Source organism: Zingiber officinale, chromosome 8A, assembly GCF_018446385.1.
Source record: "Zingiber officinale cultivar Zhangliang chromosome 8A, Zo_v1.1, whole genome shotgun sequence".
NCBI classification, from domain to species: domain Eukaryota; kingdom Viridiplantae; phylum Streptophyta; class Magnoliopsida; order Zingiberales; family Zingiberaceae; genus Zingiber; species Zingiber officinale.
The window spans coordinates 44,810,492-44,835,991 of NC_056000.1; the positions used below are offsets into that span (position 1 = coordinate 44,810,492).

General features: G+C 37.8%; 2 protein-coding genes across 2 annotated transcripts; both read left to right on the forward strand.

Annotated features, from left to right (window-relative positions):
• Positions 1-13,860: 13,860 nt before the first annotated feature.
• On the forward strand, positions 13,861-17,748 carry LOC122008745 (serine carboxypeptidase II-3-like). Its single transcript, XM_042564583.1, has 8 exons — positions 13,861-14,176; positions 14,259-14,366; positions 14,543-14,805; positions 14,998-15,258; positions 16,440-16,558; positions 16,662-16,754; positions 17,193-17,298; positions 17,522-17,748. Exons 1-8 carry the CDS (start codon positions 13,876-13,878, stop codon positions 17,666-17,668), a joined length of 1,398 nt encoding a protein of 465 aa, XP_042420517.1. The 5' UTR covers positions 13,861-13,875; the 3' UTR covers positions 17,669-17,748.
• A 334-nt stretch (positions 17,749-18,082) lies between these two features.
• LOC122008746 (serine/arginine-rich SC35-like splicing factor SCL28) lies at positions 18,083-25,170 on the forward strand. Its single transcript, XM_042564584.1, has 7 exons — positions 18,083-18,378; positions 20,858-20,935; positions 21,911-22,075; positions 22,262-22,326; positions 22,421-22,460; positions 24,612-24,791; positions 24,865-25,170. Exons 1-7 carry the CDS (start codon positions 18,185-18,187, stop codon positions 24,872-24,874), a joined length of 732 nt encoding a protein of 243 aa, XP_042420518.1. The 5' UTR covers positions 18,083-18,184; the 3' UTR covers positions 24,875-25,170.
• Positions 25,171-25,500: the final 330 nt, after the last annotated feature.

The window sequence follows — 25,500 nt, forward strand, 5'->3', positions numbered from 1 at the left end:
AGAAAAATAAAGAAAAGTATAAGAAAGATAAAGGAAAGAAAGAAAAAGGCCAAGGCCTTAAGTAGATCCCGAAGTCAAGACTTTAGGGATTTTGGCACACAAGGTGCTAAAGAAAATGCCGAGGCATTATATATATATTAGAAGTATTAAAAGATAACAAGTATTTTACTTTTATCAGTGGCACTGTACTGGACTCTCAGTAGTCCTTGGGCTGGGCTCCCATAGTCGGTCCCTAGGTTTAGATAACCTAGTATGCAGGACTCTCAGTAGTCCTTGGGCTGGGCTCCCATAGTCGGTCCCTAGGTTTAGATAACCTAGCAAATCCTACTAGATTCGGGACCAGCTATCTCGGGTCTAGTTAGGGATGCGCGCATAGCAAGTACAGTTGCCGGGCCCAAGAAGAAGTTGATTATTATTTTGAAGTATTATAAGTATAAGTTTTGAACAAGTAAAGCAAGTTTTACATAAGTATAAAGTATTTAAAGAATAAGTCTTTAAACAAGTGAAATAAGATTCAGAAGGTGTTTAGAATTCAGCAAGTTTGGTTCCTTATTCTACCATGTTTATCTAGTAGATGAGTAGTTTTCATGTTTACCTATTAGATGAGCAGCATGATTAGCTATTAGAATTACATAAGTAGATTCCTTAGCTTTTCTTTGCTATCAGTTTGACATGAGCAGTTATGTTTATGCTTTATTTCCTCTTAGAGCATATAGTTTTTAGTTCTTTTCGTATACATGCACATTCGTGTTTTTGTGAGTTAGATAGCGCTTACTAAGCAAATTTTGCTTATAGACTACACTTCCTCTTACTGCAAATAAAGGAAAAGAAAAGATTTAGCAAGGAAGGCGACAAGGTGGCGCGGATGGTGTGTGATGCCAGGACTATGGAGAGACCTGGGAAGTTTTGAGTTTTCATGTTTAGTGGATAGAAATAGTTGAGTTGTACCTTATGATTTATGTCTTTTTAGATTGTATTTTCATTCCGCATTGTTAGTTTAGTTTTATTCATTTGTTATTGCTAGAATAGTTTATTTTCTTTAGTTGTTGTGTCTTATAAGCTGCGTGGTTGTTTGATAAATGTTCCAGTCGCCTGTGACTGTGTATATTATGTTATGTATCAATGATTATGGTCACCGGTACAGGGGAGATTCTGTCGAAATTTTTCGGTAGGGTTTCTTCGAGGATTTTAATTATACCGGTTAAGTAGAGTTAGTACATAAGTAACGGTCATTCTTAGAGAGTAGTAGTAGTAAGAAGGGTGGTCGTTACAAAATGTGATGCTTCTGGTATTGGTATAGGTGCTGTTCTTATGCAAGAAAAGAGGCCAATTGCCTACTTCAATGAGAAGCTCAATGGTGCAGCGTTGAACTACTCAACATATGACAAGGAGCTCTATGCATTGGTGCGAGCTTTGGAGACATGGCAACATTACTTGTGGTCCAAGGAGTTCATTATTCACACGGACCATGAGTCACTGAAGCATTTGAAAGGCCAAGGTAAATTGAATCGTAGACATGCTCGTTGGATTGAATTCATTGAAATGTTTCCTTATGTGATCCAATACAAGCAAGGAAAAGAGAATGTGGTAGCAGATGCTTTGTCACGCAGGTACACCCTTATCTCTACCTTAGGATCAAAGTTTCTTGGATTTGAGCACCTGAAGGAATTGTATGTGAATGATGCTGACTTTGCTGATATCTTTAAAGCATGCGAAAAGGGTGCATTTGATAAGTTCTATATGCATGATGATTACTTGTTTCGAGAAAATAGACTTTGCATTCCGCAAAGTTCTTTGCGTGAGTTGCTTGTTAGGGAGTCACATGGGGGTGGATTAATGGGGCATTTTGGAGCTGTGAAAACCTTGGACATTTTGAAAGAACATTTCTTCTGGCCTCATATGAAAAGAGATGTTGAAAGGATTTGCGTTAGGTGCCTTGCATGTAAAAAAGCCAAGTCTAAGGTGCAACCACATGGACTTTATATGCCTTTGCCTGTGCCTAGCCACCCTTGGACTGATGTGTCAATGGATTTTGTGTTAGGTTTGCCTAGGACTAGGAATGGCCGAGATAGTATTCTTGCGGTTGTGGACCAATTTTCGAAGATGGCACACTTTATCCCTTGCCATAAAATTGATGATGCTACACATGTGGCAAATTTATTCTTTAGGGAGGTGGTCCGTTTGCATGGGGTCCCTCGAACAATTGTTAGTGATCGAGATGTGAAGTTCCTCAGCCATTTTTGGCGAGTCTTGTGAGGAAAACTTGGGACAAAGTTGTTATTTTCTACCACTTGTCACCCATAGACTGATGGACAAACCGAGGTCATTAATCGAACCTTGGGAAATTTGTTGCGTTCTGCCATTGGGAAGAATTTGAAAGCATGGGAAGATTGCATACCATTTATTGAATTTGCATACAATAGGGTTACGCATTCTTCTATTAAGTATTCACCTTTTGAGATTGCCTATGGTTTTAATCCATTAACTTCATTAGATTTAATTCCATTACCTGTGGATGAGATTGCTAGCCTTGAAGGTCAAGCGAAGGCTGATTTGGTGAAAAGGATCCATGACAAGGCAAGGCAACACATGCTGAGGAGGAATGAGCAGATTGCAACCCGTGCCAACAAGGGACGAAAGTCAATTACTTTTCAACCTGGAGACTGGGTCTGGGTTCATTTTCGAAAGGAGCGATTTCCGAAACGAAGGCAATCCAAGTTGAACCCACGTGGTGATGGACCATTTCAAGTACTGGAGAAAATCAACGACAATGCATACAAGTTGGATCTTCCAGGTGAGTACCAAGTGAGTTCAACCTTTAATGTTTCTGATCTTTTCCCTTTTGTTGTTTCAGATTCGAGGGTGAATCCTTTTGAGGAAGGAGGGGATGATACAACTCCGGATCAGCTCCAAGCCAATGAGACAGGACTGCAAGTCGAAATGTATGTCCCGAACCACGAGGAGCATGAAGATGACTTGCACGTGCCAGCTGAGCTGATAATGAAAACAGAGGTCAAGCAAGTTCAACATACTGTACAAGCATTGACATCTCATATCTTGGAAGGGCAGGCTATGGAGTTACAGTCGATGTCATGCCGAATGATCAACTTCATACAAGTCGACCCTAAAATGGGTCAATTAGCTGCGGAAGAATGGAATATCATGATACAACATGTTCCTAGTCAAATACCATACTAGAATGGTGGAAAAACTCACCATTCTGGTTGGAATTGGTGTGTCATTTAATGCCACCTACATTTTGGACGAATTCCCAAGTTGGAGGACAGCTAGAGGGAGTGTGCATAAAGACTTACATTCACCATCTTCTCTTTCCATGCATTGGAAACTACCATTTGTTGGAAAGGGAGTATGCATGAAGACTTGCATTCATTATCTTCTTTTTCCATGCCTTGGAAACTACCATTTTCAGTTCTATATAATGTCTTGAGTAGATATCAAAGAGGGTAGAAAATATTATATTTTGAGAGAGTTTTCCTCCTTGTTGTTCTTCAACAACTTTGCAGGGATTACGGGTGAGCACTTGTAATTCTCAGCACTTTTATAATATCGGTTCTTAGTTTTGTTTTAATCATTGGGTCAATATTCTCCATTGTTCTCATAATATTGGTTCTTGATTCTCTATAATCAATGGGTCAATATTCCATCCCTCCGAAACCTCCTTTGGACGATCCCGGAACTGAGTTCCAATCTTATTGTTGCTGGGTCTGGAGGTATTGTTCGTCGAGGTTCGCATCATAAATTTCATAATATCCTCATAGAAATACCTAAATTGAAGCAATTCTACGAAGATAAGGTTAAAGAATGGTTACAATGATTTCTTCTTTAGCAAGAGAACATAGAAATAAATTTGAATATAAAATTAAAAATTACATTAGACAGATTCTTGAACGTGGACGAGTAGATTTGTTAAGGATGAATTGAACTTTATGATTAGTTGCGTGACAAATTAAAAAATTATAATTTATTCGGATTAAATTTTTTAAAATGTTCAATTTTATGGCAAAAGGTTTATGAGTTTATCTAACAAGATGTTCAATAAGATTCGAAAACATTTTTGAAAAACATTAATAATATAATATTTTATATTTGCATCATCCGTTAAGAAATTAATAAATTAATAAATTTTAAATAAAATATGAATATCTCTACCCAATCAAATTAAATATTTTGTAACCAAAAAATAGAAAGATAATCCCTTGGTGTAATCGATTTCAAGACACGGTTGATCAGGCTGATTAAATTCGAGTTGATTCGAGTTTTAATTTCAATATTTAATCAATATATGAGTAAGAATTTATGTAAGTGAAGGTTGATCAAATACATGATGAGAGGGAAAGTCCAAGATATTCAGTGATCTAAAGTTTAACAGAAAGTTAACAAGAGAAAAGTCCAAGTGGATCAAGGTTGATCGAACACTTGGTGATAGAAAATCTAATGATGAGTTAGCAAGAGAAAAGCCCAAGTGGATTAAGAATAACTAAATACTTGTAATCAAAGAAAGTTGGTAACAGAAAAGTCCAAGTGAGACACGGTTAACCTGACACTTAATACTTAGAAGTCCAACAAGTAGTTGGTAAGAGAAAAGTCCAAATGAGTTACGGTTGACTGAACATTTGACGGTCGGAAGTCCAATATGGAGCTGATATGAGATAGAAAGTCCAAGTAGGTCATGGTTAACCGGATAATTGGCGGTCGGAAGTCCAATATGGAGCTGGCACAAGACAGAAAGTCTAACTGGATCACGGTTGACTTGACATTTGATGATCAAAAGTCCAACGAGTAGTTGACAAGAGAAAAGTATAGTAGATCATGATTGATTAAATACTTAGCGGTTGGAAGTCCAACATGGAGTTAGCTTGAGGCGTGAAGTCACTGCAGGTCAAGTTGACTGGATGCCAGATAGTAATGAAGTCCTGATAAGTTAAGATTGATCGGATGCTAGGTAATAAGGAAATCCAAATAGAGCAAATTTTGAAGGTCATTACTTTTGACTTGGATATCAGAATGAGACGATTTTTAGAGTGAAACGAAGCTCGTTCAGAGATCTATACTTCTCATTCAATATCAATCGACTGATGACTATAGGAATCAAACAAAAGCTTATCAATTTGATTGGGAAACTCAATAAATTATGATTAGTCGACTGATGGTGGTCAAGCTGCGTGGAAAGAGCATTTCTACAAGTTTAAACAGTCAGACTAGATAGGACAATTGACTTGGGGAAGATATCAATCGACTAATTGACGAAAATCAACCCTGAACAACAATCTTTAAAAGATGATTTTGAAGAGATTTGACGGCGCCGATTCTTGTGGGGTTAGAAGCAAAGTGCTATATTTCTAGCCATTAAGAGACATTCTAAAGCGACAAATAAGCAAGCAAAAGCTTATCAATTTGATTGGGAAACTCAATAAATGATGATTAGTCAACTGATGTGGGCAAACTGTGTGGAAAGAGGAGTTCAATAGGTTTAAACAATCAGATTAGATGGGGCAGTCGACTAGGGGAAGATATCAATCGACTGATTGACAAAAATCAATCCCAAACAACAATCTTTAAAAGGTGATTTCGAAGAGATTTGAAGGCGCCAATTCTTGTGAGGTTAGAAGCAAAGTGTTGTATTTCTAACCATCAAGAGACATTCTAAAGCAACAAAGAAGCAAGCAAAGTGTTTTACTCTTCGTTTGTAAGAAATTTTGTATTTGCTTGTTGTGTTCTTGTAAGAATAAGGTATAAGAGGCTTTTCCACTTCCAGAAGGTTTTTGAAAAAGAGAAGTTATATTGTAGAGAAAGATCACTAGAGCTAATCCTTGGATTAGTCGCTTAAGAGGAGGATATGAAGTAAAATTCCGGAGTTGTGCATATAGAGTCAAGTTTGAATCAAGATTTCCGCTGTCTATTAAAACGATTGACACAAGATAGAGACGAAGCGATTAACCTATTTTACCCCCCCCCCCCTCCCTCTAGCTCGCATGGGTCCTAACTGTTGATAGTTTTGAGAGCATGAAAAACTAAAACGAAGCAATTAAAATAATGCGGTAACCACTCACATTGATCTCCCGAAGAACCGCAACCGAAAATGCCGATCGATGAAGAGATTGTCGCTGTCGGAAGCACGATCATGGAGCAACCGGAAAGCGCTTCAAGGTTCACGAGCCAAATCCCAGCCTCTGGATGCTCTCCCTTTGCTCTCTCAGATCACCTTCGTTGCTCCTCTGCTGGCCTCTCGATCACCCTGCTGATTGCCTTGGACGCCACCATATATATCAAACAAGACATCAATTACCAACCGATACCTTGATGGCAGCTTTCAATGGAGGAAGATGAAGGTGAATGGCCACTCCTTCATCTTCCCGACGTTGCAACTGATGCAACGTTTAACACTAACACTATAGACATACATATACTATTGAAGTTGTGATTTATAATTGATACAGCGAATGATGTGGAGTTTCTAAGTGATGTCCATGTCAAGAGGGTCGATTGACATGGTGGCCAAAGTCAAGGAAAGGTTAACCTTTGAAGCCAACGCAGTCGATCATTGCGGTTGAGTGGTCATCCGACCGAACCATCGGGCCGGTCAGACGCCTAATCCAACAGGTTATCTGACCGGACCGATGGTCCAATCGGACGTCAAATCACTAAATATTGAAAAATAACTCAGGCGAGTCAGAACTCTTCGGAGCCCCAAACATATTTGCCACTTGAAGATAGCATCATTAACTAGTCGGGTCAAGTAGTCCAGCCAATCGAAACTATAGTATGATCGGACAGAATGAACACCCGATCTAATGGAACCCTTTGGCTAAACAAATGGGCCAAGTGAAAGACGAGTTCTTAACAACACTCTATAAGTTCGATCGACTAGTCCTTATGAGTGATTATTGATCGGGTCACAGGAGGAACTCGGTCGGTTGACCATATAAGCAAATGGTGGGCCCCTCAACCCAACAACCTTATATTCATCAATTGACTGGTCATTATGAGTGATTGTCGATCGGGTCACAGGAGGAACTCGGTCGATTGACCATATAAGCATATAGTGGGCCCCTTAACCCAACAACCTTATATTCATTTTTGACGTTTTGTGCCATGGAGGACAGAGAATATTCTGCATGCAAGTTGTACATTAGAAACTTCCTTTGCCAAGCATAGATATTGCGGGTCCATTTTGGGAAAGATGTCCAAGCATGTTTACGATCTATCCTTTTTTGGACATGCTTTGAGATTCGTGCACAAACAAACAGTAACACTATAAAAATGGATCTTCATCTGCAGGCAGAGAGGTACACGATGCTACATAGTTTTACACACTCATATCTACTGTTCCTCTCATTATTCATCTACTCAACTCGATTACTGACTCGAGTGTCAGAGAGTCTACGCCTGAGACCCCTTCTCTGGCTCAGTCACTAACATTCCTTTTGACATGCATGTTGGGAGACACTTTTTACTAAATCAGAGTCTTCAAGCACTCAATATTAGAGTTACCTTCCCAGCCACCTCTCTTCTCCGCTTTCGAACGGGATAAATAATAATTCAAAATATAATATTCACCCATAATGGAATCTGAGCCTATACTTGAAGCAAACTCTCTTAATGTAAATAATCACGATATCTATAAGATAGTCCTCTCCCATATTATTACAAACAACTATTTTAACATATTTAATAGTCAAAATTCATGCTTTGTAGTTGTCATGTAAATAGCCAAAATTAAAATTAGACGGATCAATTTATTGATCAAATTATAGTATTGTAACTTTTTGTTTCAAATAGCCCTTAGTGATTTTTATTGTGATGATTAACAAGATGTCTCCACGTTAGATATGCAATCCCAGATTTCTTTTAATTAAGAGCAGTTTCATCAAATTTAATTAACTCTTTAAGATTTAGAAGGAGGTTCGGATGATACAAGATTATTAATTTTTGAATTAAAGAATAATAAAATATTATTTTTCCTCTTTTTCTCTTGATAGGTCATTAAAATAACTTAATTATACTCAAATTACATGGCTTACATGAAAATCACTAGAAATCAGATAAACATTTACATTTTTTTCCTCATCACCAATACATTAATTTATTGAAGGGTGGCATTTCTTTTACGATGGTCAAACGATGACAGTCCATGGATTTAGGGTTGATTGATGATAAAAATTGCATATAGAATAAAAACTTTAGGACTTATTATGAAATTTGATTCGAGAATTTAGGAAGATCGGATGAACAATGGTTAAGAAAGAAAACTGTATTGCCCTTCAGTACAGCACAAATTACGTAACTTAGTTGGCTACTGCATTTCAGCCACCTTTTGCTTTTTAGATACAGTAGTTAGGGGGGTAAATGAACCAAATCGCTTATAAGTTATTCAAAATTCGATTCGATAAAAGTTCATTTGAACCTCATTGAGACTCGTTAAGATAAATAAATCAAGCTCAAGTTTCATAATATTCGGCTGGTTAACTGGTGAACATGTTCGTTAAGCTCATGAATCTATTTTTAAATAAAAAAATAATAATTTTGATATTGAATTTATAGATTTTACACTCGACTTATGAAACATATAGATAAATATATTAAATATATCTATTAGAATACAATTTTAATTTTAATAAGAATATTATAATTTTCTCTAAATATATAATTTAATTTTTAATGAATATTTAAATTTATAATTTATGTTTATTAAGATCGTTTAGGCTCGATAAAAATTCGAATAAGCTTGTGAGCCATGAATATATTCGTTAAATAAAGTTCGAGCTCAACTTGATTATAAACAAGTCAAACTCGAACATTCAAAATTTCAATTCGATTACACTCCTAGCAGTAGTTCAAGCGCTAAATCTTCAGCCCCTAGCTAAAGCCGCGGTAGGCTAACACAGGCCTCCATCCTTTTTTACGTTAAATCATATATTGTTTTAAAAAAGTATATTTGTTTCCTTTGTTATTTATTTTTTTTTTGTTTTTTTTTTGGTGTTTACAGGTTTGAATGGACAATTAATTTATGAGAATACAACATTTAAACTGAATTTCCCACCTCAATACTACTGTGGAAGCATTGAAAGAAAAAAAAAACAAATGGTTATATAAAGATGATTCGTCCGGTCTATCAATGGTTATTAGTATTGGACAATTGCATACTATACGAGGGAAGATAAGTACCCGGGTTTTAGTCTATATTAGACTTCTAGATCTTATAATTATAATATCATTATACGTTAGTCAACTGTCGGTACTGAAAGGACGAAAGTCAACTGTCGGTACTGAAAGGACGAAAGAAAAAAATTCAGAAACAAAGATTAACAAGCCATGAAGAAAGAGAGGTGAAAGAGGAAGGATTGGTGGCCACTGGCCACTGCCCATGAAAATGTTTTAACGACTATTATTGTCAAGGTTAAACTAACACGGATTAAATTGATTTTATTATAAATTGTGCTTAATTTTGCACCCACAAGTGACAGGACAATTTCTCGTCCAATAATATTTACATTATCTTAATAGTGTGATTTAATACAAATTAATTTATTTGGTTTGAATTTCCTAACGTGCAACTATTTTATCTTTGCATTAGAGTTTCTTTTAAAAATTTATTTTCATTCACATTTTAAACAATTTCTACATATAACTACACTATCACAATTTCTTCATATAATTACACTATCAAACCGCAAGCATGACCACAATCTAAACCGAGCTAGATTAATTCATTTTAAACCTTCTATAGCCTCATCATTATCAACAATCATACAGGACAAATGGACTAACAAACTGTTCCCATAGAATACCTAGTTAGTTAGGGAGTGACAGATTTTCTATAATAGGATAAGAGTTCAATTTCCGACGGATGCGTACCATGGAGAAAAAACCCCCTCCCACTAGAGTCGTCGGGTCGACCCGTGACTAGGCGGGCCGACCATTTGGCAGGACGGAGCAGGCTGACTTGTCATCTTGAGAAGTTGGAAAATCTCCAACCCAATTCAACTCAAGGTGGGTTGTGGGTTGTGGGTTAGGTGGGCTAACCTGCGGGTTCACCAAAATATAAAATAAAATAAAATGTCTGTGATGGTTTGGCTTGGCCCACGAGTTGCTCATCTAATTAATAGAAAATGTTTATGAAACAAAATAAATTTAATATATATTACTTAAGAAAACACAAGTTAAGAAAGCTTACCATAAAAATGATTATATATCAATCTAGTAACTCTAATTGTATCAATGTACTACGAAAAATAGGGGTGTCAAAATTAACTTGACCTGACGACCCGATCCGAGTCTACACGAAAAAAAATCATGTTCGAGTTAGGGATTTTCAAGTTTTCGGGTTGGGGTCGGATTTAGGTTGGAGGGTTTCGGGTTGAAAGTTTTTGGGTCGAATTCGGATTGACCAGGGTTTACTCGAATTTAGAGTTTAGTGGATTTTTTTTGGGTTAAATCAATTTTTATTTTAAAAATTAAGATGCTTTTATGTATGCTAGTATGATAATGATGAGATATTGAGATAAAAGTAAAAAATTATAGGAAAAATAGTAAAAAAATCATTTTAAATCGGATTATTCAGGTCGGGGTTCGGGTTAGTTGGGTTGGTCAGGTTTGAGTATAAGGATTTCGGGTTAAGATCCTAATCTCTTCCCAAGTGACGAATTCCTTACCTTGATCTACGTTTACAACTAGGAGGCACAGAAAGATCGAAGATAGTAAATGATGCAGAAAGATCGAAGATAGTAAATGATACGGAGATTGAGGTGGCCCCCTGAGTTCAATCAAAGTCAAGGAGGTCGGCTAACATGACAGTGAAAGTTAAGAAAAGGTCAACCTTTGAAGCCAACACAATTGATGATCGCGGCCAAGAGGTTATCCAATTGGACCATTGACCCAGTCAGACATTGAGTCCATTTGGTTATCAGACTGGATCATTGGGTCGATCGGACGCCAAATCCCTAAATATTGATGAATAATTCAAGACGAGTCAACACTCTTCGAAGCTAAGACTTATTTGTCACTTGAAGATAGCACGATTACCTAGCTAGGTAAAGTAGTCCAGCCAATCGAAACTATATTCCAATCGAACAGAATGGACGCTCGGTCCGATTGAACCCTTTGGCTAAATAGGTTGAGTGAAAGACGAGTTCCTGACAACACTCTATAAGTCCGATCGGCTGGTCCGATCCTTATGAGCGATTGTCGACTGGATCACATCGAGAACTCAATCAGCTAGCCATGTAAGTGTATTGTGGGCTCCTCAACTCAACGACCTTATATTTCTTTTTTGGCATTTTGTGCCACAGAGGATAGAGAATATTCTACCTATAAATTGTACATTAGAAGCTTTCTCTATACCAAAAGTAGAGATTGCCAGTCCCTTTTGGGAAATGTATCAAGACATCTTTATGGTCTGTCATTTTTGGACACACTTTGACATTCGTGCACAAACAAATATTAATATTAATATAAAAGGATGTCTCCATCTATAGGCCGAGATATGTGATGCTACGGATTTTAGCACACTCATTAATGTTCATCTACTTGACTCGATCACTAACTTGAGACTCGACGGGTCTACGTAAGAATCCTTTTCTTAGCCCAGTCACTAACACTATTTCTGACACATAGGATTGCTCGAAGCCACTTTTTGCTGAATCAAAGTGTTCAACCAGTTAGCATCAGAGTCACTTTCCCAGCCAACCATCTTCTCCCTTTCAGACGGGATCAATAAACAAACTCATAAAGTGACACTCCTAATTAACCTATGTCACAAGGCCTCTATGGTGTCATCACGCAAAGTAAACGCCTTCCAATTCTCTCCTTGTCGACGCATGCAAATCTACGCCCCCGGTCGGCCTCACTTTGATCTTCGGGAGGTGCACACGCTTTTGGTTGTTGTTTAATGACCTCCTGCACCATTGAACTGTCGTGTTGTATTCCTCCCTACTTCCTTGCTCATTGAAAGTCCCACGGCATGTGTCCTGCGTAGGTGCCGCCATCTTCGACAGCTCCATCCCACACATTGGCCGCCATGTCATATAAGCCAGCGCCGACCATAGCTTGTTTTTTCTTGCATCCAGCCCGCTGACCACAAACACCTTCCCTGACCTTGCGGCGAACATGTAGTAAGTCCGCAGCGAGGTCGACATTGGCGCACCTGGATGCCGGGTGTTAGGCGCCAAAGAATAGGTCGTAGATGTAGAACTCGCCGGTTGGGCGAAGGAAAGAGTACTTGTCCCATCCGCCGACCACCTCCATATCCCACCTGACGACCATGACATGGCTGTAACTCGACACGGCGTAGTGGTGGTGGGAGGGCAATGGTCGCATAGTCCAAGGGCCCGCGATCGAATCAAGTAAGATTAGGTGCAATTTATCGACGGAGGTCGAGATCTTGCCCCAGATGAGGAACGCGACAACTGAGCAGGTGAAGCCGACACCTTGCGGAGGAGGTAGAAGTACAGCGAGGTGAGTTCATCCCTCCACGACCCGCAGAAGCCCCAGGTGACCGGAAGGGTGTGGTAGCGAAGTGGAGGGGACATTGGAGAGACACGTCGTCTGATAGCCATGGAATTAGATTAGGTGAACGATCGACCTTTCTCCAAGATGTTGAACCAGATAACACTGAATTTGGGGTAACTGATCAACCCAACATCCCGTAATTATGTATTTATTTGAAGAAAAAATTTCTAAATATCCTCCGATAAAAATACCAAAATTGAAGTTATTTTATAGAGATAAGGTTTCAAGAAGGGTTATACAAACTTGCAATGATTTCATCGATAAAAATAAAAAATTGCATTAGACAGATTCTTGTTCTTGAACGTGGACTAGTAGATTTGTGAAGGATGAATTGAGACTCATGATAATCATAATTTTTAAAAAAACATAGATTTGAATGGATAATTAATTTTACAGGATACAACTATTATTAAACCACTTTGATAATCAAATATAAGTTAAGAAGATGTTTTAACCACTATAATTATCAAGGTAAATATGGATCGAATTGATTTTATTAAAAAATGAACTTAATTTTGCACCCCTGCAAGTGCGTGCACAATATTTTTATCATGTTTCATTCAGTCGAGACCATGAATATACTTTATATTCACAAACTTCAGCAAAAGCTATACTTCATACTTTATATTCACACATTTACTAATTTCAAGTCATTGTTCAAAACTAAACAAACCAACATCACATGTGGCATATCAGTTCCTTTTAAGGAGCTAGCTATGGGATAACCATAGAATTCAATTTAGAATATGATGTCTAGGTTTTCTCGTATCTTTATATTTTTAGACCTTTTAGTTCGACAAGTCTAAATCAACTTTATAAGTCTTTTAAATTATTTTTTTATCTCCGTTAATTAATATTATGCCTCTTTGACGATGGATAATTCCCGTTTTGAATTTTAATAGCGGGGAGAACAATGACATGATCAATCTGGGACCTTCCTACTAGCCGTTTTGAATAAACCTAACCCGAACGGAGCCGGGTCAGGCCACTTTCCAAACAGATGATTTGCCTCCTTCCGCGCAACGACAAGGCTCAACTGATTGTTCCCAGACGAAGCAGACAGATCATAAATCATTCTCTCCGCCGGCTCCAACAAGAATCAATAAGTTACTCCATAATTAGACGATTGCTTATCGCATAAAAAAGATTCCATTCCATTTCATTCCTCATTCCCAATCAGACAAAGAGTCAATAAGTTACTCCATAATTAGAGGATTGCTTATCGTATAAAAAAGATTCCATTCCATTTCATTCCTCATTCCCAATCAGACAATGAAGCCATGTTTCAGCTGTCTCTTCTTTCTCTTTCTCTTCCTCTATTTTTTACACTGCAGAGCTTCTGGTACAATGCGGCAGGGAGATGCACTGAACAAGTTCTGCTTTAATAACACAGCAAGGAGGTCTTCTTCTTCATGGCCTAGCAGTCTCCTTTCGGTATCTGACCTGGAGTCGAAGGTCTACGACAATAACGGGATGAAGGAGGACGACAAGGTAGTTCGGCTGCCCGGCCAACCAGTCGGCGTGCATTTCAATCAGTACGCAGGTTATGTCACCGTCGACAAACCCAATGGTCGGGCTCTATTTTACTACTTCGCCGAGGCTGTCGAGAACAGCGGGTCGAAGCCTCTTGTGCTCTGGCTCAATGGAGGTACGTAGAAAATGAATCGATCGATCGATGGATGAATTACTTTTCGATAGAGTGGTCATTGCTGTGGCGTGGGTGGGTGCAGGGCCGGGGTGTTCGTCACTGGGGTACGGCGCCATGGAGGAGCTCGGGCCGTTTCGGGTCATGAGCGACGGCAAGACTCTATACAGGAATCCCTACGCTTGGAACGAAGGTTAGGAACCTGTTGTCATCACAGGAATCCCTACGCTTGGAACGAATGTTAGGAATCTGTTGTCATCATCATATCTGTATATATAAATGTTATTTCCTAAAGTTTAGGGAGTAGAGTGAAAAAAGGTTTTTGCTTTGTCTTTACCCGGAACGACTGACGTGCATCGTCCAATGCAGTGGCGAACGTCTTGTTCCTCGAGAGCCCCGCCGGCGTCGGCTTCTCCTACTCCAACACCACGTCGGACTACGCCAAGAGCGGAGATCGTAGGACGGCGACCGACGCGCTGGTTTTCCTCGTCAACTGGTTCGAGCGGTTCCCGGAGTATAAGGGGAGGGACTTCTTCATCACCGGCGAGAGCTACGCCGGCCACTACGTCCCCCAGCTCGCCCATGCCATACTCCATCACAAAGATCGCCTCATCAACCTCAAAGGCATCGCGGTAAGACATGGATCCCGAAATCAAATAGTCCGATCGATCCCCACTCATTTTGATTGCAAATTAAATCGGGAAGGATCGATCCCCTCCGATGCTTCATCGAAAGTTCCCATTTCGATTGCAAATTAATTTGGGAAAGATCGATCTCCTCTAGTTCCCGAGCGAAAGATCTCATTTTGCTTTCGAATGACATAGATCGGGAACGCGGTGATCAACGAGGAGACGGATAGGAAGGGGTTGTTCGACTACTTCTGGACACACGCGTTGATCGCCGACGAGACCATCGTCTCGATCCACAAGTTCTGCAATTTCTCGCCGGATACGCAGCAGCAGCCTCCGGAGTGCGACCGAGCGGTCGCCGAGGCGAACCGCGTCTTCGACGAAGTGAACATCTACAACATATACGCGCCGCTGTGCTTCTCGTTGGGTGTGACGCCGACTCCAAAGTTGCCTTCGGTTTGTCTCTTGCAAGCATCTTTATATTTATCCTCATTTTCTTGGTATTTTCAGAGTCAATTTAGATCGATCGATTCAACCTGTTAACTGGAGAATCATAGTTCATTGCATTCTTGTTTGATCGCAAGTTAAATTAGGAAAAATCTATATTGGATTTAGAGGTAATCAGACTCTAACTGCTAACTTCTATCATGCTGAATCGTATCCCTTCATGGTCCCTTTGAGAAATAGAATAACAACTAACTTGATGCAAACCCTCTTATGCAAAAAATTGCATGAACGCCAGGGAGGCCTATGAAGGCCACACTATCAATCGAGCAAGATCCCGAGACTGAGCCCCGCTTGATCATGTGATGTGTGAAGAGATCTGCAATGGTCTTCCTACCCTTTCAAGGCCCCTCCACCAAATTCATTTGAATGCTAATCATTAACATTACATAGTTTTCACTCAAATCATTTTATGGTTCTCAGTCAGTCACTGGATAAGGTTAAATTGCACTAAGGGAGACCTATACGCTGCACGATTAATCGAACGGGGCTTGATCTTGGCCATTCTAGATGTGAGTGGTCGAGGTTATAAGTTTCCCTAGATCATTTGGTGCACAGGCTCCCCTTCCGTGCAAAAACCACCTGCAAGAGCTAAGACTTGCACACTAGCTTTTGCATTCATTCAGAGGCTCCCTTTTAATTTGTTACTGAACTCATTCTAAACTTAATCACTTATATGAATATTTTTCATTCAAATCATTTTATGGTTTCTCGGTTACTGAATGTAATTAAATTGCAAAAATGGAGAAGGGAGGCTTATGCTTTACATGATTGGTTGAGCAGGATTTGATCACGGCCATTCTACATTCAAGTGAGCAAGATTATAAATTCCTCTTGACCATGCGTTTCACAAGCTCTTCTTCCACTCGTGAGAACTGGAACTTGCATATTATTTTTGTTCACCTTAGGAGGCTTCTTTTTGTGACCGAACTGGTTCAAATTTTCACTCAATCATATCAATTGTGAATAATAGAGATATAGTTTATGGCCAAGTTAAAAACCATGGAACTAACAGATTCGATCTTGTTCTATTTTTCAAAATATGGCAACTTTGGCCAATCCCTTCCTACCTAGTAATACCTACCAATTGTTATCTCTGTATACTGAAATGTTGTATTCAAATTCTGATGCAGATTGACAATTTTGATCCTTGTACTTCTAATTACGTGGAGGCATACCTTAACAATCATGAGGTGCAGAAAGCTCTACATGCCAATGTGACAAAGCTCAATTACACTTGGTCGGCTTGTAGGTATACACATATCTCGTATAAGCTGCCATTTGGTAATTTTATTTTCTTTTAAACAAAATAATGAAAATTCAGCTCACTTATTTATATTTTTGTCTCGATGCAGCCAAGTGATACCTGGTTGGTCAGATCGGCCTTTCACAATGTTGCCAATTATTCACGAATTGTTATCTAATGGGATTAGGGTTTTGAAGTACAGGTAAAAAAAATTATGACCTCATCATTATGTTATATAATTAACCTAGGAGATGAGTTGAAGAGACAAAATTTAGGTGAAAATCCCCTTCACCGCCATCCATGTCTTCATTATATGACAGCAGTGTTGCAGAAGTAAATAGAGATTTTCGTCATATTAGATGGCCTATTAGCTTTACATTTCAATACTTTCCGTATAGATAGGTGGTTCAATTTCATGGTCCTTGCATACATTGTGTAAGTACGATAACAAATATAGATATATCAGTTTTTCATTTCGAGGTCCATTGAATTAGTAGCTATAGGTGTACAAACATATGTCATATGATATAGATGAAGATATTGTTCATGAGATCACGAGTGAAGGGGTTTTCGATCCAATTTTGTCCCTAAATAAGCTTTGACTTGGTTCACTTTCATATGCATGCATGCGATTGTGCAGTGGTGACTTTGATGGAAGAGTTCCTGTTACATCCACAAGATACTCCCTCAACAAGCTAAAGCTTAAAGTGAATGTTCCATGGAGAGCTTGGATGCTTAATAGCGAGGTAGACAATTATGTTGTTTTAAATCTTTTCACGTATTTAATTATCCTCAAATCCACTCTCCGAGATAAAAAAGAATTGAAAGTGTTTACATTGATGACTATAAGTTATCCTCCAATGATAATGGCAGACTGATAGTGAAATGTGTCAAACTCTCTTCATTGCTTGAATGATGACGACGCCTACTAGAATATTAATTTTGATGGTTTTTATTATGAATAAACAGGTTGGAGGATACACCGTGGTGTATGATCATAATTTAACATTTGCTACTATTCGAGGAGCAGGACACGAGGCTCCAAGTTATCAACCAGCTCGAGCTCTCGAGATGATTAAGAGTTTTCTTCAAGGGGTGCATCTCCCTGCTGTTTAAGAAATGTAACCAATCAATTTGTTGGTGGTGGTGTTGTTTATTGCAACCATTGAATAAAATCAAATTTATGCTTTTTTTAATTATTATCTCTGGCTCAAGTTAATCATGGTTTGACTTTAATTAGTAATTTAGAAATTTCTTATTAGGGGATTTAATTTTATATTAATTTATCATTGACGGATTTAAGATGGTGTGATAGGTTAATAACAAGTGATTATGTCAATATTTAAAAATGAATTAATAGCATTAAGACAGCGTCATAGAGTAGTTTTAATTTTAGAAAGTTGAGGGTGCACGATGCAACTTTTTAAATTGGTGATATATTTATTAAAATGAATTTACTTAAGTTTTATAATATTTTTTAATAATAAACCGATTTATCCAGTGCCTGGTAGTAGTGGTACTAGGTATATAGAGCCTCGCTAGTCGCTATTCCAGTCTCGTTTCTAGGTTTTCTGCCTTCCTTTCTTCTGCAGTTGTACGGCGCCTAGGGTTCGCTTGCTGGACCTTCCTGCCATGGGGCGATACGGATACCGCAGTCACAGCAGAAGCTACAGCCCGCGGCGTTACAGCCGTAGCCCTCCACGCCGGAAGCGCTACGATGACCCCCGTGACCGATACCGTGGAGGCGGCGGTGGGGGACGGGAGTATAGGGACTATCGCTCCGCTTCCTCCGGACTCCTCATCCGCAACATTGCTCTCGACGCCAGGTCATTTTATGTATTCTCCTTTAGGTTTCCTTAATTTGTCTTCGTTGTTATTGCAGTGAGAAATCCTTTTGATTTCTCCACTGCTCGTGGTATTTCGAGCTAAGATGACGATGGTCGTTCTCTTCCACGTTCTACAAATCGTGCTAGGTTAAATATCTGTGACTCGGACAATTCAGTCTTTTTGTTGTTTCAACTCCTGATTTCATTTATTTATATTCATGGAATTCTAATTCTATACCATGGTGACCTGTATTTAGTGGCATTGTTGGAAAGTGTCTTGATCTGCATTTCACTACTGGCAACTACAATAGTGTTTTTGAAGTTTTAGGTATTACTTATGAAGTTTCACTATCCATTTCTCTCTTTGTTTGGTGGTTTACATGATTTCAAACCAGATTGGAATGGCTAGCTGAATCTGATAAAACTATTTCTCACTTCCTTGCTCGAGAAATTGACATGGAGAGTTAAAAAATGGTCAAAGAAAAGAGATTAAAAAAAACACCCATATAATACATACTAAATGAATGTTTGGATAGATGACATTCTGTACTTGACTTCTGCATTTGTTGTTCAATTGATTAGGTTGTGGATTCTGATTAGTATAAATGAGAAACAAGTGCAAATTAAGGCAACTAACATTGTGATATTATAATTGATACACCACAGGATAAAAAATGGGATATATACCACAACTTCCACACTACTAGATGTCTTTTACATTCAAATTCCAGAAAAAATATTACATCCACTAGGATATCTGTGATTCTAAGTTCTTCCACAAAATTACTCACCTTGGAGTGCTGCATAATAATTATGAACAGAAGTATACCAAAAAAAAAACAAATTATAACAACCTAGACTTTCACCTTACCCCAAGGCTTCAACACTGCATTACTTAGTTAGAGAAGTTCATATTCATTCTTAAGATTGTTTTTCAATGGATTTTTTGTCAGCTTTGTAGGATAGTGCAGTATATCTTAGCGATGATACTTATGATTCGGCATAATTAGACATTGGAATTGACTAATTGAGTTTAGATATGATGTATTTCATATTCTAGAACAAAATTTAATGTATCAGTTTGGGTCTTAATCTTATATGATCTGCAGTCAGATGTGTACTGTAAAGTTACCTGCCTATCTTTGTGTTGGCCTTCTCTCCTACTTGATGATGGTACCAAGAGAAGAAGAATATAGGATGGAGGAGAAGAGGATTGAAGTGGTGGGCTGGATAAATTAAAATAATGGGAAAAGATTAAAAGATATAAGCACGAAAGAGAAAGAATAAGTACAGAAACTAGGCTAAATATAAAGGGGGGAAAGAGAATAAAAGAACTTTTTTGCTTACATCAGCACCTATTGGTATTATTTAGTCAGTATGTAAGTCGGTGGTTTGACAGGTATGTATTCTAGTAACAAATGTTGCTTTATACTGTGCTTGGGGGAATAGTATTCTATACTGGAAGCGAACAGAATTATATTAGTGTTTTCATTATTTAGTTCATATATAAAACACGAATTCAAAAGAACCATTGTGATTCAAATCAGAGTTGATGATTCAATATGGATTTTATTTTATACGATTCTTAAAATAGGAATTTGATCCATTAGAAATTAAATTCAACTAACCAGAAATAAATATAACCTATTGAAAGCACTAAATTCAACTAATGTTTCAAAGATTAAACGAAGTCATTATAAAAAAGAAGGATGAATCTTATGTTGTATGATAGAAATATAAGGTGGAGGAGATTATAATTTCAAAGTTAATGATTACATACAAAAAAGACCATCATGTTACATGGAGATAGTAAACGATAGCTAAGGTGGCCTCAACATCTAACAAAGTTGAAGAAGAACAAATCACTGAAGTTCATGTTATTGAAAAATTCTCGCCGGTTTATCTTTTCATGTAGCAGACTCGTTTGCCTCTTTCTTTTCTTTCTTTCTTTCTTTCTTTCTTCAATCGTGTTAATGCTATCAAGACATAATGGATAGCAAAGGTGTAGCCAATTTTTTTCCCATGTTAAAATGTCTTAGGATGAAATTTCTAATTATTTGTTTAATTTCCATTCATGGAATGAAATAAGACAGGTGGTTAAGTCGTCATGGGTAATTCATCTTGGTTACACAGTTGCACTGTTGTTTTAAAGCCTTCATGGCTAACTTTGATTATGCATGTGGTAAGTCTCCCATTTTAATCTCGTAAAAGTAAATACTCTGATAGACTGTTTGCTAAGCAGTAGAAACAAGGATTTGAAATGTATCAGTTCATAATTTTTTCTGAAATTGGACAATTTTTGTTGCTTTCATATTTTGAGAGGGGAAATGTGTCCATGCTAATTGATTCAATGTTGCTTCATTTTCCACAACTGTTTAGTTTTTTGTGTATTTATTTGTGAAGGATCTTTTTTGTTATGTGTTCTTCAATATATGTTCAAAATGCATGAATTAAATAAAAATTTGTCTGTCATTTGCAGGCCTGAAGATCTACGGATTCCATTTGAACGGTTTGGTCCAGTGAAAGATGTCTACCTTCCAAAGAATTACTATACAGGGTAAGAAATACTATTCAGGGTACTTCCTTTTTGTGACTTCCATCAACCTAGTTTCCTCTTCATATCAACAAACACTAACGTCCAACTGTTGGACCTATGTGCCATTGCTAAATTACTCTTTCATCATCCGTATCCTCTTTTTGAGTGAGATTTGGAAAGAGTAAAGAAACAAACTTCAGTTGAATTTTTCTCTGCTTCTTGAGAACATAATTTCTACTTTGAAAGAAAATAAGGCAATGGAGGGGGGTACATAGAAACTGCTGCTTTATTGGATATTTAGCATGGATTGCATTTTGGAATATCAACAACTTCAACTTTGTACAAAAATTGGATATGTTTATTCACTTAGAGTTTTCACCTCTCCGATTTCCTTCCACAATTTTGACAAAAAATGCCTCATTGAAACACTTTTAAAGGATCAAATTATGCCAGTTGGTATGATGAAAGTGTTTTTTTCACCACTAGATGAAGTGCTAAAAAAAGTGAAAACCTTTCAGTCCAAAAAAAAGAGAAGAAATTAATGGTAGGTTTGTTGTATTAACTATTAACTGCTCCACTTTAAACTTGACAAAAAAACAAGAAAACCAAAAAGGTGAAAGTCAAAAGATACTATTGCAAAGGAGAAATCTCCAAAAGGGATATGCCAATTGTGGTGCTTGCTCTCCTCTCACCTAGTGCATAATCATACTTGTCCAAGCAACTGAAGCTACTGTATTTGGTCCATCATTGTGGAACACTGTCATCCTTATATATGTAATAGTATTTTTGGACCACAAACAAACAACTCCATTAACTATCTATCATGCTAAACATTTTGTATCAGTCAGTTTCCTTGTAGTGTTGGGTAGTAATTTTTTCCTGCTTGTTTATCTTTGTAAGCTAAACAACCATTTCAGAATAAGCAGATTTGGTCCTCCTTTGTGTATTCATTTCACTGCACTGATGAATTCCGATCTTATGGCTCTGCTGTTGCAGGGAGCCACGTGGCTTTGGATTTGTTAAATTTCGCCATGCAGAAGATGCTGCCGTAGCTAAGCAACATATGAATCGTCAGATTATTGGCGGCCGTGAAATTTCAATTGTCTATGCAGAAGAAAATAGGAAAACTCCTCAAGAGATGCGCATGACGGCAAGGGTTAGGTGTGCTCATCTATACATTCTGGCATTATCACTTTTTTTTATTAGATGTTGGAAAGCTGTTGGTAGATGTATTGTTTGATAATCTAATAGTTATCAATTGTATTCTGTTTGTTTGTGGAGTCCATGCCTTTTGGTTAATTTAGTTGTTTCTTCAAGTGATTTTCATAGTAATGAAACCTTCTGCAGTGAAAGATATATGGGAGGAAGAAACAGGCGGTCCATGTCAAGATCTCCCAAACGACAATATCATTGTTAGTATTCCGCTGTATCATTGCATCAAATTCACAAGTCATCCAGTTTTATATCTGCTTGAGTATACTTAAAATGTATCATTCTCTGTGGCAGCATATTCTCGTTCTCCTAGTCCTCCCAAGCATGGTTCAAGGTTTGTTACAATACTTGCACTATTGTTTTTGCATGTTATCCGCTAAAAGAAATTAACTGCTGGTTCTTATCATTGGCATATATGAAAAATCTCTTCATCTATTAAACATCACAATTTAAATATCTTTCGAATGCCTGAGCAAAGGGCATTCATTTTGTTAATAGTTTCCATTGATATAGGAAGGTAAGACTTGGGACCTTCAATTTGTATACTAGTAAATAGTATACACTAATACTGTAATACATCCTACAATATTCTATTTGAAGATTAATAATCGTGCATATCAATGTTCCAAACTTTTTGGAGTAAGTTAAATGGGAAGTCCTTAGTTAAAAGTATAGCGACAAGTGTTCTTAAATTGAATTCATAACAAAGTTTTGGAACAGTATCATTCCATTTTGGTTGGGTGTTGGCTGCTTTGCTGAGGAAGAAGAGAGTTGGAGGAAGATGAGTATGAGGTAGAAGAGGAGGTTAACGAGGGAGGGAGAGGAGGAAGTGGCAGACAAGATTGTGACAAAGCGGAGTACCTTTCAAAGTCTCACTGTGGAACCTTAGTCTGCATTGCCTCTTGAAGGAGGAAAGCGGCTTGTGGTTCTTGCTGTTTGTCACTTGCAGTGGAGGAGGAATGGCTTGCAGCATGCTTCTTGTGTGCTAGGCTGTGAGTGAAAAAAGTTTGCCCATGCCAACTGACACAAACCAAATTTGATTCCTTAGCACAAGTTCTTCAATGACCAGTGACTTGATGGTAGGTTGATGTTAGTGATTGACAATAGATATGCTAAATTGGTAATGAGGCTGTCATCGATAAGCAACCGCATAATATCTTTGTTCATAATCACAAATCAAAAGCATCAGTATGCATAACACTCATCAAGTTATCAATAGGTCTCTTAGTCTTGCTGGTTTCAGTTTACCCCTTCTTTCATGATCCAGTAGACCTTAAAACGGTTAGCCATTGTCCCAATAGACACAGATTTTACTTGCCAAGGAATTGCACTACATCGAAGAGTTCCCTAATCATCTGAATAGCTATATGATGATTTGAAATTTTTTATAGCTTTGTGGACTTTAGTTTTGCAGTCTCCTGTTTTCCTCTATCCCATATCTCACCAACAGTCTAGTTATCTTTACTGAAAAATATGATAATTATGATGGTACAATTCAAAAATTGAATCGGGCATTCAATATTTAGTCAAATAAAATTATGTTTACTCTCTCTCTCGCTCTCTGTTTTGGGATTAAGCTTTCTTTGTTGTTTAAATTGGATAATGCTGTGTGACTACAAGAAAATTACCCAACCTCCTTGTATTAATGTCTTTCTTTTTTAGATGTAAATTTATTTATTTTTTCATAGCCTTTCCAATGATCATACAGATTGTAAAAGTGAATCGAGTATGTAAAGAATCAAAGGTTTAGTAAAAAAGGAAAGTGGAAGCGGGCGTAAAGTTGTTGTTCGCTTATTGATCACCTAATTTGAAAGCTATGAAGAAATTTCAGTTTGTCTTCGTTTTCAACTGAAAATCACTGATTATACATGACTTGGTAGAAATACAAGTCCATTTTAGACTTTCCTTTCCCTCGATAGAAACAACTTTCAGTTCATGTTTTGTTCTCTTAATTGGCTGTTTGATTGTCTTATACTATCCAGTTAAAAAAAAAAAGAAATTAGAGCTTTCAAAGTTGAAAGAGAGATTCATGAAAAGAGCCTAAAGGGAAATTACCATGATTTCCTGTGATGAGGGTATAATCTTCTTGATGGTGGGGTCATGTGTGAGATGAAAGTAAGATAATTTTGGCCTAAGAGAGTTGATGCAAAGTGCTGTCGATGCTGTTCAATAAGCAAGTACACCAATAAGAGAAAAAAACATGCTACCATATATTTTCAGGAGTTGTGATATGTTCCAGGTAAAGTTCACTGCTTCCAGTTCATCAAATTGGAGATGCTGCTTAAGAACCTGTGCCACACTTTTCGACCAATATATTATATTATTGTTCATCATAAAGATCAGCAGATAATTCTTTTGCTTTCTGGCGTTCTTTGCAACTTATAGATCACATATCTAATGCCACAGCACCCTGGGATTAGCGAGCAGTTTGCCTCATAGTATGCTCTGCGTTTCTGAATAATTACTCACACATGGTCGAATGCAGGGACAATGGAAGGGGCAGCCGTGATTACTACTCTCTGCCGAGATCAGTTTCTCCATCTCTTCACAATGGTAGGGAGTATGGGTCGCCTGATGTTAGGGATTACAGGTCTAAGAGGTCGGAACGTCAGTCTCCAGGTCCTGAGGGTATCGAACAGAGCCTGTCAAGATCACATTCCTACAGGTCAGCCTCATTTCCTCTCATTTTCGTCATCTTTATTTGCTTATCAATCTTACTAGTGACCAAATTTATGCAGCCCCAAATGAGCACTGAAAATATTGACGTTCTAAAATGAATCATTTACCAGAATGGGAGAACCAGCTGTAGTAAACACTTTTGCCAAATGCATTTGGTTTTTTCCTTAAAATTTGGTAGCAATGCGCTCGTTAGGCAAATGTTCTACTTGTAACACACTCGCTACATGAGATCTCTGTTCTGATGGATCTGTAGATGTTTTGGAGGCCTTGGTCTAGTGCAATTTTCTGAACCTCTACTTTTTCTTCAGTTGTGAACCTACTTGTTATGCTGTTACGATATTAATCTTGAGTGTTGTCTTGATTTAGATTCTGACTAATCTTATGCAATTCGCCCACACGAATATCTATGTTTTTGGAAAATATTTTGCGGATAATAATAAATTGTTGAATTCTTAATTTGAATCTAGTTGACTTAATTTGATTTTCCATAGGATTGACCATCAAACAATCACCAATACGAATGACAATTTTGCTCGATAAAACTGGCTTTCTACCCACTTAATATGGAAAGGTAATCGTTGTTTGATAGTTCTTTCCACATTTGTTCTCCATAAGTCAACGAAGAGTTCTCATTGCGGTCGTCTATAATATCAATGAGTCTTCAATGTTGATTAAACCCGTAGAGCATATATTTA